Source organism: Cydia fagiglandana, chromosome 9 (assembly GCF_963556715.1).
Source record: "Cydia fagiglandana chromosome 9, ilCydFagi1.1, whole genome shotgun sequence".
NCBI classification, from domain to species: Eukaryota; Metazoa; Arthropoda; class Insecta; order Lepidoptera; family Tortricidae; genus Cydia; species Cydia fagiglandana.
In genome coordinates this window covers 20,236,681-20,252,034 of record NC_085940.1, presented here as the reverse complement: position 1 = coordinate 20,252,034, position 15,354 = coordinate 20,236,681, and the positions used below count along the sequence as shown (strand labels likewise).

General features: G+C 36.6%; 1 protein-coding gene across 1 annotated transcript; it reads right to left on the bottom strand.

Annotated features, from left to right (window-relative positions):
• Positions 1 to 1,864: 1,864 nt before the first annotated feature.
• Positions 1,865 to 13,831, bottom strand: LOC134667805 (uncharacterized). The gene is made up of 4 exons (XM_063525211.1): positions 13,643 to 13,831; positions 13,032 to 13,135; positions 12,829 to 12,963; positions 1,865 to 7,654 (listed from the first exon to the last, which is right to left on the bottom strand). Exons 1-4 carry the CDS (start codon positions 13,829 to 13,831, stop codon positions 7,390 to 7,392), a joined length of 693 nt encoding a protein of 230 aa, XP_063381281.1. The 3' UTR covers positions 1,865 to 7,389.
• Between the last annotated feature and the right edge of the window lie 1,523 nt (positions 13,832 to 15,354).

The following is a 15,354-nucleotide window of genomic DNA, read 5'->3' as shown; positions in this document are numbered from 1 at the left end:
GCAGAGGTCTAGTCTAAACTCCCACTTACCATCGGCATTAACAGCCTTGTATGCTTGTTTGCCACCAACATGTCATATTAAAACATATTAATAAAAATTTACTCATTTCATCGGTCATATCCAGCCTAGCATTGCATTGGCCCCGCTTAAATATTTCTTTAATTTGTTTTTAGCATTTGTTGTTATAGCGGCAACAGAAATACATCATTTGTGAAAATTTAAACTGTCTAGTTAATCTAGTTATCATGGTTCATGAGATCTTGAGATACAGCCTGGTGACAGACAGACGGACAGCAGAGTCTTAGTATTTAATAGGGTCCCGTTTTTACCCTTTGGGTATGGAACCCTAAAAAGTGACCAAGGCCTCCAGTGCCCCAGGCTGGAATCAAAGCAGCGTCCTCTGCTATCGCAGCAGGTGCCTGTGCCATTCTGCCACCGGGCCACGGCGGCATAGGTCGAATTTTTGAATACTAAACACAATACTCCCATGGAACGCTTTGAAGTTCAAATCTTGTTACGTTACGATGGCGTTTGCACTTTGCACTATGTTCGGTGACTATTTTTTATTGTTAACACACACAATACACTATTTAACAGGTTTTTATCACGTATTTTCGAATAAATTAGTAATTCAAAACACCCCAAAGCCGAATGGTTTGACGTCTAGGCAGTGTTGCAATCGTCTTAAAAGCCGTAACAGACTATCGCACGTTCTGGCTTAAAAAAAATTATGTAATAATTATACCGGTATACATATCCATATGAAACGAAACTTAATGCAAATAATAACCATTATACATACCGGAGTCATCAAATAAACAGTAATATTCGTCTTGGTTTTTATTTAAAAAAAAAACGACCAACCTAACTTGTAAGCATGTTTGCAGTTTCTAAACGCAACAAACGCTGTCAAATGACAATCAACAAATTGAACATTTGCATTCTTTGTCGAAATTTTTTCACTTTTAAATGCAAAATACTCGACAATACGAATTTTGCGGATACATGTTCTCGATTCAAAAGTGATATTTTTTCAAGCTCTTTCGATTGAGCATAATTTCATTTAGGTCTACCGTTAAACCGGCTCGCGTTTATATATAAAGATTATCATGACTAGACCCCTCATATCAGAATCTATTCATTTCACCTCGTAGCGCCATAAAAGCTTGAGCGGTAGTGTCATGGCCAAGGTTGATCAATACGTTATTTAAAAGATTTAATTTTTTTAATATTTCAATCATACAAAGGGAGAAAATAAAGGTATTTTTGTTAATAATAATAATTTTAATTTATGTTTTCAGTACTCACACAAAATTAGAAATGAAAATGAACTGATATATAAATATATATGTCATATTCTACAGATAATATGTCTAAGCCCTCGGCCACTAGAGGACTTATTCCAATCATTCTGATCTTTTTAGGGTTCCGTTCCCAAAGGGTAAAACGGGACCCTATTACTAAGACTCCGCTGTCCGTCCGTCCGTCCGTCTGTCACCAGGCTGTATCTCACGAACCGTGATAGCTAGACAGTTGAAATTTTTACAGATGATGTATTTCTGTTGCCGCTAGGGGCTATTAATAAATTACGTCACTACCATGACGGTAGCATGAAGTAGGAGGAAATGGGGTCATTTGAAGCATGATTTTTGGATGATTATAGGGGGTCAAAAATCGATGACGTAATGTATGGACAGCCCCCTATAACAACAAATACTAAAAAGTACGGAACCCTCCTCGGTGGGCGAGTCCGACTCGCACTTGTCCGGCTTTTTTTATTTAGCCTGAGTAGGTAGCTACTTTCATAATGGCTTTCTATAAAGTAATTGAACTGTTATAGGAGGTTTTAAATAAAAATACATGATTTCCGTCCACATTTTATTTAGAGACATTGGTATAAAATATATGAGATATAAAACAGCACAGTCGTAATTAAATTAAAATATATCAATATAAAACATGTCAATATAATGATAAATATTAAAAACAATAATTTGAACAGTAATATTAAAATTTAGATGTAGGGCCTGTGTCGCGTGAGATTGGTTTAAAAATATTTAATAAATAAAATCAGGCCATAAATGATATTTACAATGGTTTTGATGGAGTGTTATTAGCGAATGATCAATAATTATATACCAGGTTTGAATATTAAAATTATTCACTGTGATACACAAACACATGAACAAAACAATAACTTTTTGAGAATTGAGAACTGTTCAGAAATAACTGTAAGGATATTTTGTCTTAAAACTTAATTATTTTTGATAGACAGTAATGTTATAAATACATATCATTGTTTTGCTTTAATCTTACAATTATTTTATCACAGTGAATAGAGGGGGTGTTGGGAGGGCGGGTAGTTAAAGGAACCTCTAGTCCGAATGTTAGTTTTAGGATACATAAATACATATATATTATATATGTATGAACAGATTTTTTTTTTCAATGGTTAACACAACATTTATTGTACACAATGATACATTGTTCATAATACTAAACATTAATTTATGCGTTTCACATATAATTTATTCCATTGACGGTATAATCATACAATACGAAGCCACAGCGGAATGTTTAACGTTTATCGAAAATGTATGACTTTACGCGACGCTAATAGCGAATATTCCTGAATCACTGTTTGGCTGTTTGACTTTTTTCCTCAACAGCCAGACAACTTAAAAGATGTTTATTTAATACAGTTTAAGCTATTTTTACAATTTAATATGGAAGCTTAAGTAAGAGATTGCGGGTCGCCTGACTCCCCCGCGGTCGCGGTTTTGGCACGGTTGCCCACTTTAAGCGGCTAACGATAAACTAGAGAAAATATTAGTAAAATATAACTGTAAAAACTTCCTGCATCACTCTCAATTCAATTCTTGCAGCACCCACCGTATAACATGCGATTAAGTAACTAAAGACGGTTAAAAATTTATAAAATATCTTTGGCAACAATTTCCAAGCACGAGATTCAGAGCTGAAGCTATGCTTGAAATAAATAATTTACCGTCTAATGTAATGTAGATATTATATTACTGTAACACTATCCTTAACCTAACACATCGACGAACGTATCATAGAGTATGGAATACTTAAATAAACATTCATTTGCCTCTTCCAGCCACACTTCGGTGTCTGTCAATCCCTAATAAAATCATGGCCATCCTTGTTGAATTGAATATTCATTAAAGAGATATTTTAAAATGCGATGTATGCTATCTAATACCTAACGAGGAGTATTACTCATTTACAAACAATACTTTTTCTTGCTTAAAGCATATATATTTCGTTTAGGGATAAAGTAAAATATTGTGCATGCCCTCTCAATTAGCTGCGGACGATTGTGAATATCTCATTCCATATAGAAAAGAGATAGAACTACGTTTTCTCATACAGGCTGCAAGTTTGTGAAGGCATGCACGAGATATCCGAAAGTCAAATGTTTTCACCGAAACATTGGACCCAAGTGAAACATATAAACATTATTTATCATTTCCGTAGCGTTCTAAAGGAAACTTAGTCACTGAACTTGGCTCTGGCACTACGTGACGTGTCCCAGAAAACGAAATAAGAAAAACAATATTTTAGATATTATGTTTAGTTAGCATATATTTTTTTGGTTAGAAGATGAGTTTGATATAAGTAGTAATGATCAAAGGAGTTATTACCATTTCTGGGCATTGAAGAACTTTGTTTCTCGCTCAAAGTTAGTTCTACTGTAAAGTTGTATACGCGAATGTCCTAAGTTCAGCGGAACATACAAAATGTTAAACGATCCGTCAATGAAGCGAAAAAATACGTATCAAAAACCGTTAAATAAGATACATCCTTGAAATTTACTTTAGAACACTCATTTCAGTCTCTTAGGATATAAATTCCAATATTATTTCGAATTTAGTAAAGAAATCAGATAGGGGCGGCCGGGGCGAATATAATCTTTATAAAATTTCCAGTTTCATTTCCCAAATGATTACTTACCTACTGTAATCGAAATATTTTTAAGTTATGCTTTTATTAACCACGAATTAATTATTACTGTCGAATACTTCTCCCTGACCTCCCCTTTTAATTTAATTAATGACTCGAAGAAGGATGCAAAACAATATATTTCCCTACTTGAAATAGTTGGCTAAACACTAAATCAACACAATATAGTGATGACAATGACGCTAGTACTGGGCTTCCTGGAATGTGATGCTTATGTGCTTGTTGAGTACATAAGGAATACTTTACGATCAAGCAGAAATCGCTATACCTACCTATATATTGACAGATTTGTCCGCTAGACAGCTTGGCAGGAGAATTATAAAGGATTTATATGATAAAATAAGTGTCACTTTTTAACTCGCTGACGCTGTTTTTATCACGCTGTCACGTAGACAAATACGCCCACCATCCCCGCACAAATAAATTATGTTTGGTATTTTGTTCTTGCTATTGCTATAGCAATATGAAAAAATCACACGAGAATCAAATATCTTGTGACGTGATAATATATATGATATGTTTGAACTCAAGTTTCAAACAAATTGACTCCTTCTTCTTTATATTTAAGAGCTGAGCTCTTGTCGGTGGAGCAATCTCCAACCCGTCCGGTCCTCTGCCAACTTCTTAACCTTCTGGTATGACACGACCTGAACCCATTCTTTTATTTGTTTGAAATAATTTATTCTAGGCCTTCCTCTTCTTTTTCCCTCTATTTTTCCTTCTATGTTCATAAACATTTTGACATCACATTTCAGAAACTCCAGCTAATAAACCTGTTAAAATTACGTTATCGTTGGTCTATGTTATGCTTGTAATATTAAAACACCGATCGACAACACCTAGTACACAAAACTATGTTACTGATATAACTATGATTACCGCAAATCGCGGATTTATCCCAATCATATGACGTCACAACACAACTACAAAACATAGTACTACAATTAAAACTTCAGATAAATTCGTCATTAAGTATGTATGACATAAATGATCGTAATTGAATCTTAACTTATATTAAATGCAATGACTTTGTTTTACAGGTCAAAATCGATATATTTTGAAATGTGTTCATGTAAATTAAGAAGGGTATAAGATACTTTTTTTTAATTGGGAATTGTTTAGTATATAGGTATATGTACCTAATAAAATGAAAGCTCTGGCCCCAATTTCATATCGGTGACAGGTGCGAGAATTGTAAAACATCACTGTTGCTGACGTCACAGGCATCCATGGGCTACGATTACCACTTACCATCGGGCGGGCCGTATTCCTGTTTGCCACCATCATTATTATTTAAAAAACTTTATTATACTGGAAAAAAACAGATATTATTTCTCTTGCGAAGTTTCTGACAATTGTCAAGATTTTGAAGAATTGTAGGTAATTCTTGACAGGTAATGAGGTAGGTATATGTTGGAATTTTGTGACAATTGTAGTGTTTCTGTGACAGTTGTCATAAACATAGCAAGAGAAATATCTGGTTTTCTCCGATATAATAAGGTTTTTTTTAATAATACAATGATGGTGGCAAACGGGAATACGGCCCGCCCGATGGTTAGCGGTAACCGTAGCCTATGGATGCCTGTGACGTCAGTAACAGTGATATTTTACAATTGTCGCACCTGTCACCGTGGTGAAATTGGGGCCTGGTCTATAACCTGTAATTGTATGTCAATGTTTATATTTAGATTAAAACTGTTTAAATAACTTTATGAGTAAATAAATACCTTTCTTTTAACCGGACGGTAAGGTTTTAGAATGTCAATAAATTTAGTAGTTTTCAAATTTAATATGTTCATGAGTAGAGTGGTCCTTATCTATAATTTTGATACCGATTCTATGTCAGCTACGGCCGCAGTCGTCGTAGAAAATGGTACAAATGGGTTCAGAATCCTGATTAAACTGACTGCGACATCTACAAATCTGAAACTCTAGGGAGAAAAGCTTGGCTCAAATGTGTTCTATTTTACCCCAAACAATAAAACTATGAATATACACGATGATGAAAGAAAAAAATAACTATAAACATTTGTTCACGTTCGCGACAATATTCACATACATCAGTGCAAACTTTTCCCTCTAAAGCTGCAGCAACAAAATCAATCAATTTTTAAGTACAGAGGTTAAAATTGTAAAGGGTCTCAAAAATATATTGAAAACTGAAATTTGGAGTGCTCAACGGTCATCTGGCGCGTTTACATATATACATCGAGTTTAGCCGGAGCACGAACTTAAAACTACATGACCGGGTTCTAAGTAAAATGATATGTAACTGTTAGTACATAGATATATGGGTATATCTAATTAATATGTACACGAAATAAATTAAGGGAAATTAACGCGATTGGAAGGAATTGTCTTAACACGAAATAAACGAGATGTTGGTGCGCTTGCACGAGCTCAGACCATACACTCGCTGCCCGCGGGTGGCGACTTTCGCTTTTTGTATATGATATTTGTAGTACACGTGTACATACTCGTACACACTGAAATGTCGTATTATACAATGTCACTGAAGTGATTGGATTCAGTAATTACAAATTATTTTGTTCGCAAGGGCTTTGTTATCTTTATTAATACAGCAATGAGGGTTCGAAATTTTACACAAACGTCTAAAAAAACAAATGTAAAATTTTACAACCCAAAAAGTCTGCAGACATCGGTTTAATTGCTACAAAAAACTACCGAAATAGTTCGTGTTAGAAAAAATCTACAATAGAATCATACACAGATTTGAAGAACTTGACGATGCACTTCCGAACACGCTATTTTGCAACTCGCATTGAGGTTAGGATCTTAGGATTGAACTGTTACAGACAGACAGACAGTCAGTCAAGGGTAACATATGAATCATATAATTGAGCTCGAGTGGTTTGATTTGAAACAGATGTTCGTATATTTGTATCACTATATTTGCGATATGTAAAAAATTGTAAATATTGTATGTATAATGTATATAAATAAAATTTCTTATTAGCATTTTTGGTTGTTAAATGTTTAGATAAGTAAGATAAGAGTAATGATGAGTTATTATGTGATATCTTATTAGACTTTTTGTATTGGATTAAATAAGATTAAAAAGTTATTTTATTCAAATATAGTTACATATTTGAATTACAGTTTTTTTTATTTTTAATGTCTCGTACGTAATATTTAAATAATAGTATGTATTTGATTTTGTTCAGTCGTAATCCGACCGTGGATTTTGCACGTACCTGATACTTTTGTATTAATGCCAGTGAGATGCGCTACGAGTAAGTAATACATCGATAACAGATTTTTAAAGGCGGCACAATGTGTCAAAAGTCCAATGGCATAAAACTTATTTAACTATCAAAAAGCGAAAGCCGCTCCCGAGCAGCACTTATCCTAGATTATCTAGTGGTCGATTTTAATCTAGATCTAGGTGTCGCTAGCGGCCGACGGCTGTTTGATCAGCACCTCGGCATGCCCGACACTGGCCTGACTCTTCAGCTTCTTTTCCTGCGCGTGCGCGGGCGCATGCTTGTCGTGGGCGACATGTTTGTCGGCGACATGTTTGTCGGCGACATGCTTGTCGGCGACATGCTTGTCGTGGCCGGCCTCGACGGTGGACACGCCGTTTTTGTGCGCCGGTTCGCGGTGATCCTCCCGGTAGTATTTCTTGTGCCAGTGGAGGAAAATACATCTGCAATGAAGAAGGATAGTTAGAATTTTTTTTGGACTTGGCGGAGGCACTATCGTGCTCCCAGATTGTTTTATTCGGATAGGTAAGTTAGAAAGAAAAAAAATCGACTTCTATAGCCGAGTTCATAAATATGCTTCTATAGGTACCTAAATTTTTTCACCTTATCGCAATTTTATTCAGTTTCATGATAATCATGATATTCAGAATATGAAATATTTTCATCACTCATTTAACACTAGCTTTACTATAATCAGTTTAAGTATAGTATAAACAACAAAATTTATTTTATTAAAGTTGGTTAAGTGTACAAACTTGTTTTTTTTTTAAAGTAATGGATGTTATTTAAACTGTAAATATATTAGGATGTCGTTAGCCGTACGTAGCCTTTTTGCTGCCGTAGCCCGTAGCACGGAAAAATATATGAATTGCAAAAAACTAAATGTTAAACCTTGTAGATAAAAAAATCGAAATGGCGCCTTCTTGTGCCAAAATATACGTTATTAGGAAATCAGTCTCTTCTCTAATGCGACGTTATTTGGCGATAAGACATTGTTTAGCGTACTTAAGTGCATTGATTAAAATGCCGACATAACTGGTGCAGTCAAGTAGGTCAGCACATGGTGCACCCACGCGCTGCAGTATCGATCTGGTGCAAGTTATATGCCCTAGGGGCTTTCATGGCCCATGTTATAGTACCTAGGTATACTTATATAAACGAGGAAAACTTTTTATTCATAATGCATTGCTTTTGTATACAGTCTGTTTTCTTATTTATTTTGTATGAAAAAGAGGAAGTTTAAAGGATTCATAATTTTTAAAAGTTGCTGAACAAATGTTGGTCGGTTTAAGGAGTTAAGTTAATAAGGAGCCTTTAGTTCAATTTATTGCTCCTGTTACAGGAAGCACCCTGTATATTATGTATTTATAAATCATGCGATACATATATATGTCACATAATATTGTGTTACAGTTTTATACTCATCTCATTCCTATTAAAGTATAAAGTTGCCTCAGGACCTTGTAGGAGTAAGTACATGTACTAAAAACTTACATAAAACTCAACTTGTAAAGCCTTTTGGCGATAACGCGCTAGTCAAAACTTCGTTACCATAACCAAGTAAGTAAACCAAGTTTTCGTGTGTAGTTATTTCCGGTTCCCGCTTGCATGAAAGATTGGCAAGTAAAATTCTCTGACCAACCAGTTTAACGTGACACTATCTTAGAGCATTTAGTAACCGGAGACGCCTTGTCTGTCAACAGTCTGCCGATTTTTGCAGGGGAGGGACACGTGAGGCAAGTCATACATTTGGCTATTTGTACGTAACGAACGTACAAATTATAGGCGGTTGCAACAACGAGTATCCCACAAACTCGTCACGCTTGCTAAAGGCTCCCGCGATCGAATTAGATGTATGACTGGAACTACACGGTCACACATGGGACGACAAGAAAACCACATTATACTGGAACTAGATCATACTACTTGCGAGCGACTACCTCAAACGCTAGGCGGTTGCAATAACGCCTATCCCACAAACTCGTCACGTTTGCTAAAAGCTTCCGCGATCGAATTATTGTCGTCGGAGCCGAAACGACGTTTGTCGCCGTGTCACTTGTTGCAGTTATGCGGTTTTGTTTTGGGACAGTAGTGTAGTTTGTAGTGCATATGCTGCGTGGGTTGAAAACTTTTACATAACGTATATATGCCAATTTATACAGTGTGTATTCTGTAACAGTAAATTAAACTGTAGGCTCTACTCCTCAAACTGACCAACATTTGTTCAGGAACTTTTGAAAATAACTCATGTTTTATTAAACTTTAAAGTTTATTCTAAGACGCAATGTATTGCAAATTTTGTTATGTTAAAAGCGTGACAAGTAACGTCAAACACACTGATGTCAGCGTGCATTGAAGGCAATATTTATTTTGTATGAAAAAGAGGAAGTCTAAAGGATTAATAATTTTTAAAAATTGCTGAACAAATGTTGGTCAGTTTGAGAACTACAGCCTTTAATTTAATTTATTCCACCTGTTACAGGAAGCACCCTGTATGCTTTTAAGTTTAGAAGGGTCATTATTTTATATTTTAATGTATATGCAGTGTATGGCGCGAAAAACTTCAGTACCTAATAACCTATTCCTATACCACCGTTTTTCTAGATCTTAGTAGAGCTTTTGACCTGGTTAACTTAAAGCAACTATTAATATTGTGCATGAGGGTCGATGGTTAAAACATAAGAACTTTTGTGACCACTTTTGTGGTCACCATAGTGTCAAAACTACTGATGCCTAACCCTGTAGATGTATTTCATCATCAATATTTTGCATTACTTTTGGCTGTTCATACCTAAATCAACTAAACGCATTTCTGTCAACTACGCATGGTGATTTGCTTTCCTATTACCCCAGAGGCGGTAGCACCGTCGCATTTTTATCGCTTCTCACCGTGCCTGTCACGTTCTAACAAGTATGAAAGAGCGAAAGTGACGGGCATAGTGACAGGCGATAAAAATGGAACCATTTTGTGCCCGCAGCACAGCATATATTTATTTATTTTTATTTAAACTTTATTGCACAAAATATATACAACAACGTACAAATGGCGGACTTAATGCCAAATGGCATTCTGTACCAGTCAACCATAGGGCCATACAGAGATATCTACAATTGGTGCAGAGAGAGAAATATACCTATTGAGTAAATTAAAAAAAAAGCAGACTATACATATAAACTACATAAATAAATAAAATATAATATAAACTACCACATATTGATATACTACATACTATAAATTTTATATCATAATGATGGATTTTATTCGAACTCTTGTTTTAGCAAATGCTTGACGCAACAATCGCTTAAACGAAAACTTGCTTGGAGCATAAGCATATACAATATGATATACACCGTGTAACATACCTGCACGCGGAGGGCGCGGCTTGATTAGTTAATAGCGTCCCGCCGGCGCACTAGGGGTTCCATACTGATTACCGCCGACCTTGCCATTGTAAGGTTAACTATGACATTACTTTTTTATTTCAATTTATGCTTGCAGTCATAGTTACGACTAGGTACTTATTTAGCTATTCAGCCGGCGTGTTTTAAGCTTAATTCGTATTCAATTTAGCTTCTCTAACCTAAAAAAATATAATTTATCATATTTGATAATTCCATGATAATTGACATTCTCATATAACTTTGGTTTGCTTTTTTAATACCACGTCGTAGGAAAATAAGCATATGGCCCGCCTGATAATAAGCAGTCACCGTAGCCTATAGACGCCTGCAACTGGTGTTACATGCACGTTCCCGACCGTTTTAACAATAGGTAATATAAATTTTGTCATACATACTTCAAAACAACAAACAATGTTTACCAAATTGTACCAACTTTGTCGTACAACTTTGCCTATAACGGGCAGGCCAGTAAAACTATAGCATAGCCTTTATTTTATTCTATTGTTCCGTCCTGGTATTGCGTCCGTCTGTCACCGTCAATATTTCAGCTTGGCGCGCTGCCAGCCTAGGGTTACCACATTCAATCGACCAATTTATTCAATAATAATAGGTAATAATTATTTCACCCAGCTACGGGAAGGGTATAGGCCCATAACTACATACTTACATACACACGCATAGAGGAGAAGCGTCAAAACTACTGACGTATTTTCGCGAATTATTTGCAATGTTTTATCAATGGGTAGGTTGCGTTAAGTGTCATTTTGAGTTGTAAATCGTCCCGCTTGGCGCGCTGTTTAATTTAAAATACCATACAATAATAGACATACCTAACGCCAACGCGAACGCTCGCTCACGCAATCGAATGAAAATCACACTAGATACCTGAGTTCATAATTGACTTTTCCAGGAAATAATGACCAAATTTGGCTCTTTACAAATTTAAATTGGTAATATATAAAATTCGCAAACATAAGCGGGGGTCACGTTTAAAATTGTCTGTTGGTAGAATTGCGAGCAAAGCGAAGGGTCCATGAATAACAGCAGGACCTTTTTCTTTTTGTTAGAAAGGCAGGAAACCACTTTCCTCGTTTTCCGAGCTTTGTTGCTGTTAATTACGGTTTTTGTGAGCGTCTGTGTTTTATTCAATAGGTCAAAACTGAAGGTATTTTTAATTAAGAAGTGGATAATTGCATGTTATTGTTGCAGTCAGCATCAGTAATAGATACCTATCTGACATAGCCTTAGATTTATCTATTTATCAAACCTTCTAAGGCTTTATTCGGGTAATTCCTAAAAGTCGATTCTAATATGACGGAATTTTGGGTTATTTTCGGAATGGGCCGATATTTTGAAGTAAGTACCTATTATTTCTTCTTCATCGTTTACATAAACTATTGCCAAATTGTCTTTCTCTCTTCTGGTCTCTCTTTAATCGTTCGTCTCATCAGAGTACTTTGTAAGTAGGCATCCGTATTAAGTACATAGCGATATAATATATACACATTGCATGAATGCTTATCTCCTTCGGCAACTGCCACTGCGTTCCTCATATTATACTACTAACTATTACTACTAAGAATGAGTCCTTTTCGACAAGAACAAGGATGAATTATTGAGTTAATAAATGTAGCAGCCCTATCCCACATTCACATAATAGTCGCACGCGAGTTCGCAAAGCGCTTTATTTGACAAACGGGTCATAATTCACCAACGCGGACATCACTGCCATATGTCCCTACCAAAAGGTCATATGACACTCTGAAACTCATAGATATGATCATATGAGGATGTAAGATAATACTTTTTGGTTTTGTATGGCTTATGCTGCTAAAATGGTGTATGTGACAACGAAAATCCTATAGAGGCTTTGGACGTAGTCTTTTCTACCAAAATATCATACTTATATCAGATATCACTGTGGTATAAGAAGCAAAGATTTTTGGCTTGGTGCAATGGAATACGACAGAAGCACAAGGCAGGCATTCAGTCATGGAACAATTTTCACTGCTGCGTCAACATTTATCGAACCTATTAACGTTTAAATGTCACCGTATGTCAATGTAGTAAACTGAGAACACATCCCAGTACTCCAGAAGTTATGGACGAGGACAGCGCCTGTCCTCATCAGGTAATACCGGTGCTGGGCTACTTCAGCTTTTGGAGACAGCTGCACGACTCCCACCACAATGACGATGCCCACAAGGTTCCTCACCTGAGTACACATCCCAGCACTCCAGCACTCATGAGGACAGCGCCTGTCCCCATCAGGTAATACCGGTGCTGCGCTGCTTCAGCTCCTGGAGAGAGCTGCACGACTTCCACCACAATGACGATGCCCACAAGGTCCCTCACCTGAGTACACATCCCAGCACTCCAGCACTCATGAGGACAGCGCCTGTCCCCATCAGGTAATACCGGTGCTGCGCTGCCTCAGCCCCTGGAGACAGCTGCACGACTCCCACCACCATGATGACGATGCCCAGGAGGAGGGTGCCCACTACGAAGTGGAGGGCCAGCAACTGGAAAAAGAAAGTGCTGGTCATTTTCTAAAATATTTATACTTATTCAAAATGTTCTGTTTATTCCGTAGTAAGACTATAATTACATTTTTTCTCCTATCTACGTTTCCATCAGAGATGTGGGAGAATGCATAGCGGGGGATGTTGATTGATTGCTGGGAAAATTTCTATTGTTTTTAACAGGCCTAAATACCTCAGTAGTAAAATAAGGAATAATAACTGCTAAATTAGCTAGTGGAAATCGAAGTTCAGGCTTTTAGTTTAGGAATTAATCATCTGTATCATAAATTGAGTGTAAAAATTGGAATACTGAATTTAAGTTTCATTTTTCACAAGGAATCACTTTGACGAGAATGGGAAGTAATTACACAATTTATTAATTTTAGGTAGTTACTTAATTAAAGATAACATAAACAGCTAAAGTGAGAATCTATTTATTTTCACTTTTCTACGTCTTAGTTGTAATCGGTGGTCTGTTTTGAAGGGGGAGTTATGATAGTAACTAACCTTGCTACATACAACTTCTGCTAGTGGTCTGTGGTGGTCAGGCGAGGGCGTGGGCTCTCCTTCCCCCGGTCTTCCCAGCTGTAGGGGCAGCTGCGACGGCCGCCGTCCTCCGCCTCTCTTCTCATTCCGCCGACGCTCGTGGCGCACCGCCACTGCTGGCATAGCACCAATCATCTTCGCTGTGAACATTTTGAGAGATCAGAAATTCTAGTTAACGCTAGCGGTCTACAACTAGCTTCAGAACTAGCGCACTAGTACTTAGTAGTAGTTAGCTAGTTTTAGTTTAGGCAACTGTCCGGTAAACAGAGGACGCTGGTTTGATTCCAGCTCTGGACACTGGAGACTTTGACATTTATTTCTGTGAAAAAGTTGATTTCTGCGAGAATATCTACTTGAAAACGTGGGCATGGCAAAATTCTTAACCTCTTGCCTCCCACAAATGAAAACTTGTCAAGACAAATGTAATTTTGATATATCAAAATCAAGATTCACAATATTATAGAATGGGAGACCTTTTGTATGATCTTAATCTCACATAATATTATGTAGAGTAGAACACGTTAGATAGACGTAGGCACGAAGATTTCGAGGCTATAATTTTTAGTTGGCTTGTACAAAAACTAAAACGTTTGTGTTTACATTTTAGGAATAGAAGAGGCAACTTTTCATTTTCTGCGTCTGTGTAAAGTTAATGAATAATTTATTGCGTTTGTGATGTGTTTTTCTATATGGAACTGAAAATTTAAATTGAGTTCCTGCTAATTCCAGTTCCCTTCCTTTTTAAAAACGCTGTTTCGTGAAATTTATAAAGCCTGCCTATTTGTACTCTGTAAATAAGAAAAGTCTCAAGACGGAACGACGGATGAAGAGATTTGGTATATCCTGAATTTTAACCATTTTATGCAGCGGATGGAAATTGCAGGTCTAAAAGTCTAAATGCATACGAACTTCACTTCAGTAAACAACCGGAAGATTTGCATTTCAAAGTTAGTATCCGCTCAGTATTCCTTTTTGCCCTGAGTAATACAGTTACTGCGGTCGATATGGTAAATCTGCTACTTCTTGTAAAGATGTCAATTACGATTAACCCACTTGTAACCAATATCGGAAGCTCAGAAGCTAAGAAGAGAAGCGATCGTTACTTCAAGTCAATTCAATTAGGTATATATTTTTATTTCAGACGAATATACGAGTATGTGTATTGCAAACAAAAATGTGCGCGTGAACGACCATAATGTTTTTATAAAATATCAACTATGTATTGCTAATTAGCAGAGCTGTTTGTGAAAATGCACATGGGTGAACACGATATGCCGTGCCCGGCCCTACGCGGCATTAATTTGCGAAAAAACTTACACGTGCGCGTGCGTGCCTGTAATCCGCATTAGGTACATACTACCCCGGCCCTACACGGCGGCATTTTGTATAAAAAATATTGGCAAAATTTAGTGTGAAAAAAACATTTATAATTTTAAGAGTTTTAATGGACCTTTTACAGGACTCGCGTAAGAATTGGGCTTTGTACAGACTACATAATACCTAGAGCCATCCTCAAATAGTCCGCTTGTTAACCAACTCGCCCTAGCATCTTTCATCAAAAGATAACTATCTCAACCTTACATAAATCTCGATGGCGCCCTTAGGCTCCGATAACGGCCACTTACGTCAGTTATCTCATTGATTATTTATTTAATGCTCGGTATTCAAATCAT

Bases quoted from the DNA above. Each gene is read 5' to 3' on its own strand.
- LOC134667805 (XM_063525211.1), bottom strand. From the start codon at position 13,831: ATGTTCACAGCGAAGATGATTGGTGCTATGCCAGCAGTGGCGGTGCGC. The intron at 12,964-13,031 runs GTATTACCTGAT...TACTCAGGTGAG, and splicing joins GCTGAGGCAGCGCAGCACCG to GGACCTTGTGGGCATCGTCA. The intron at 7,655-12,828 runs GTGAGGAACCTT...TCTTCATTGCAG, and splicing joins GTGCTGGGATGTGTACTCAG to ATGTATTTTCCTCCACTGGC.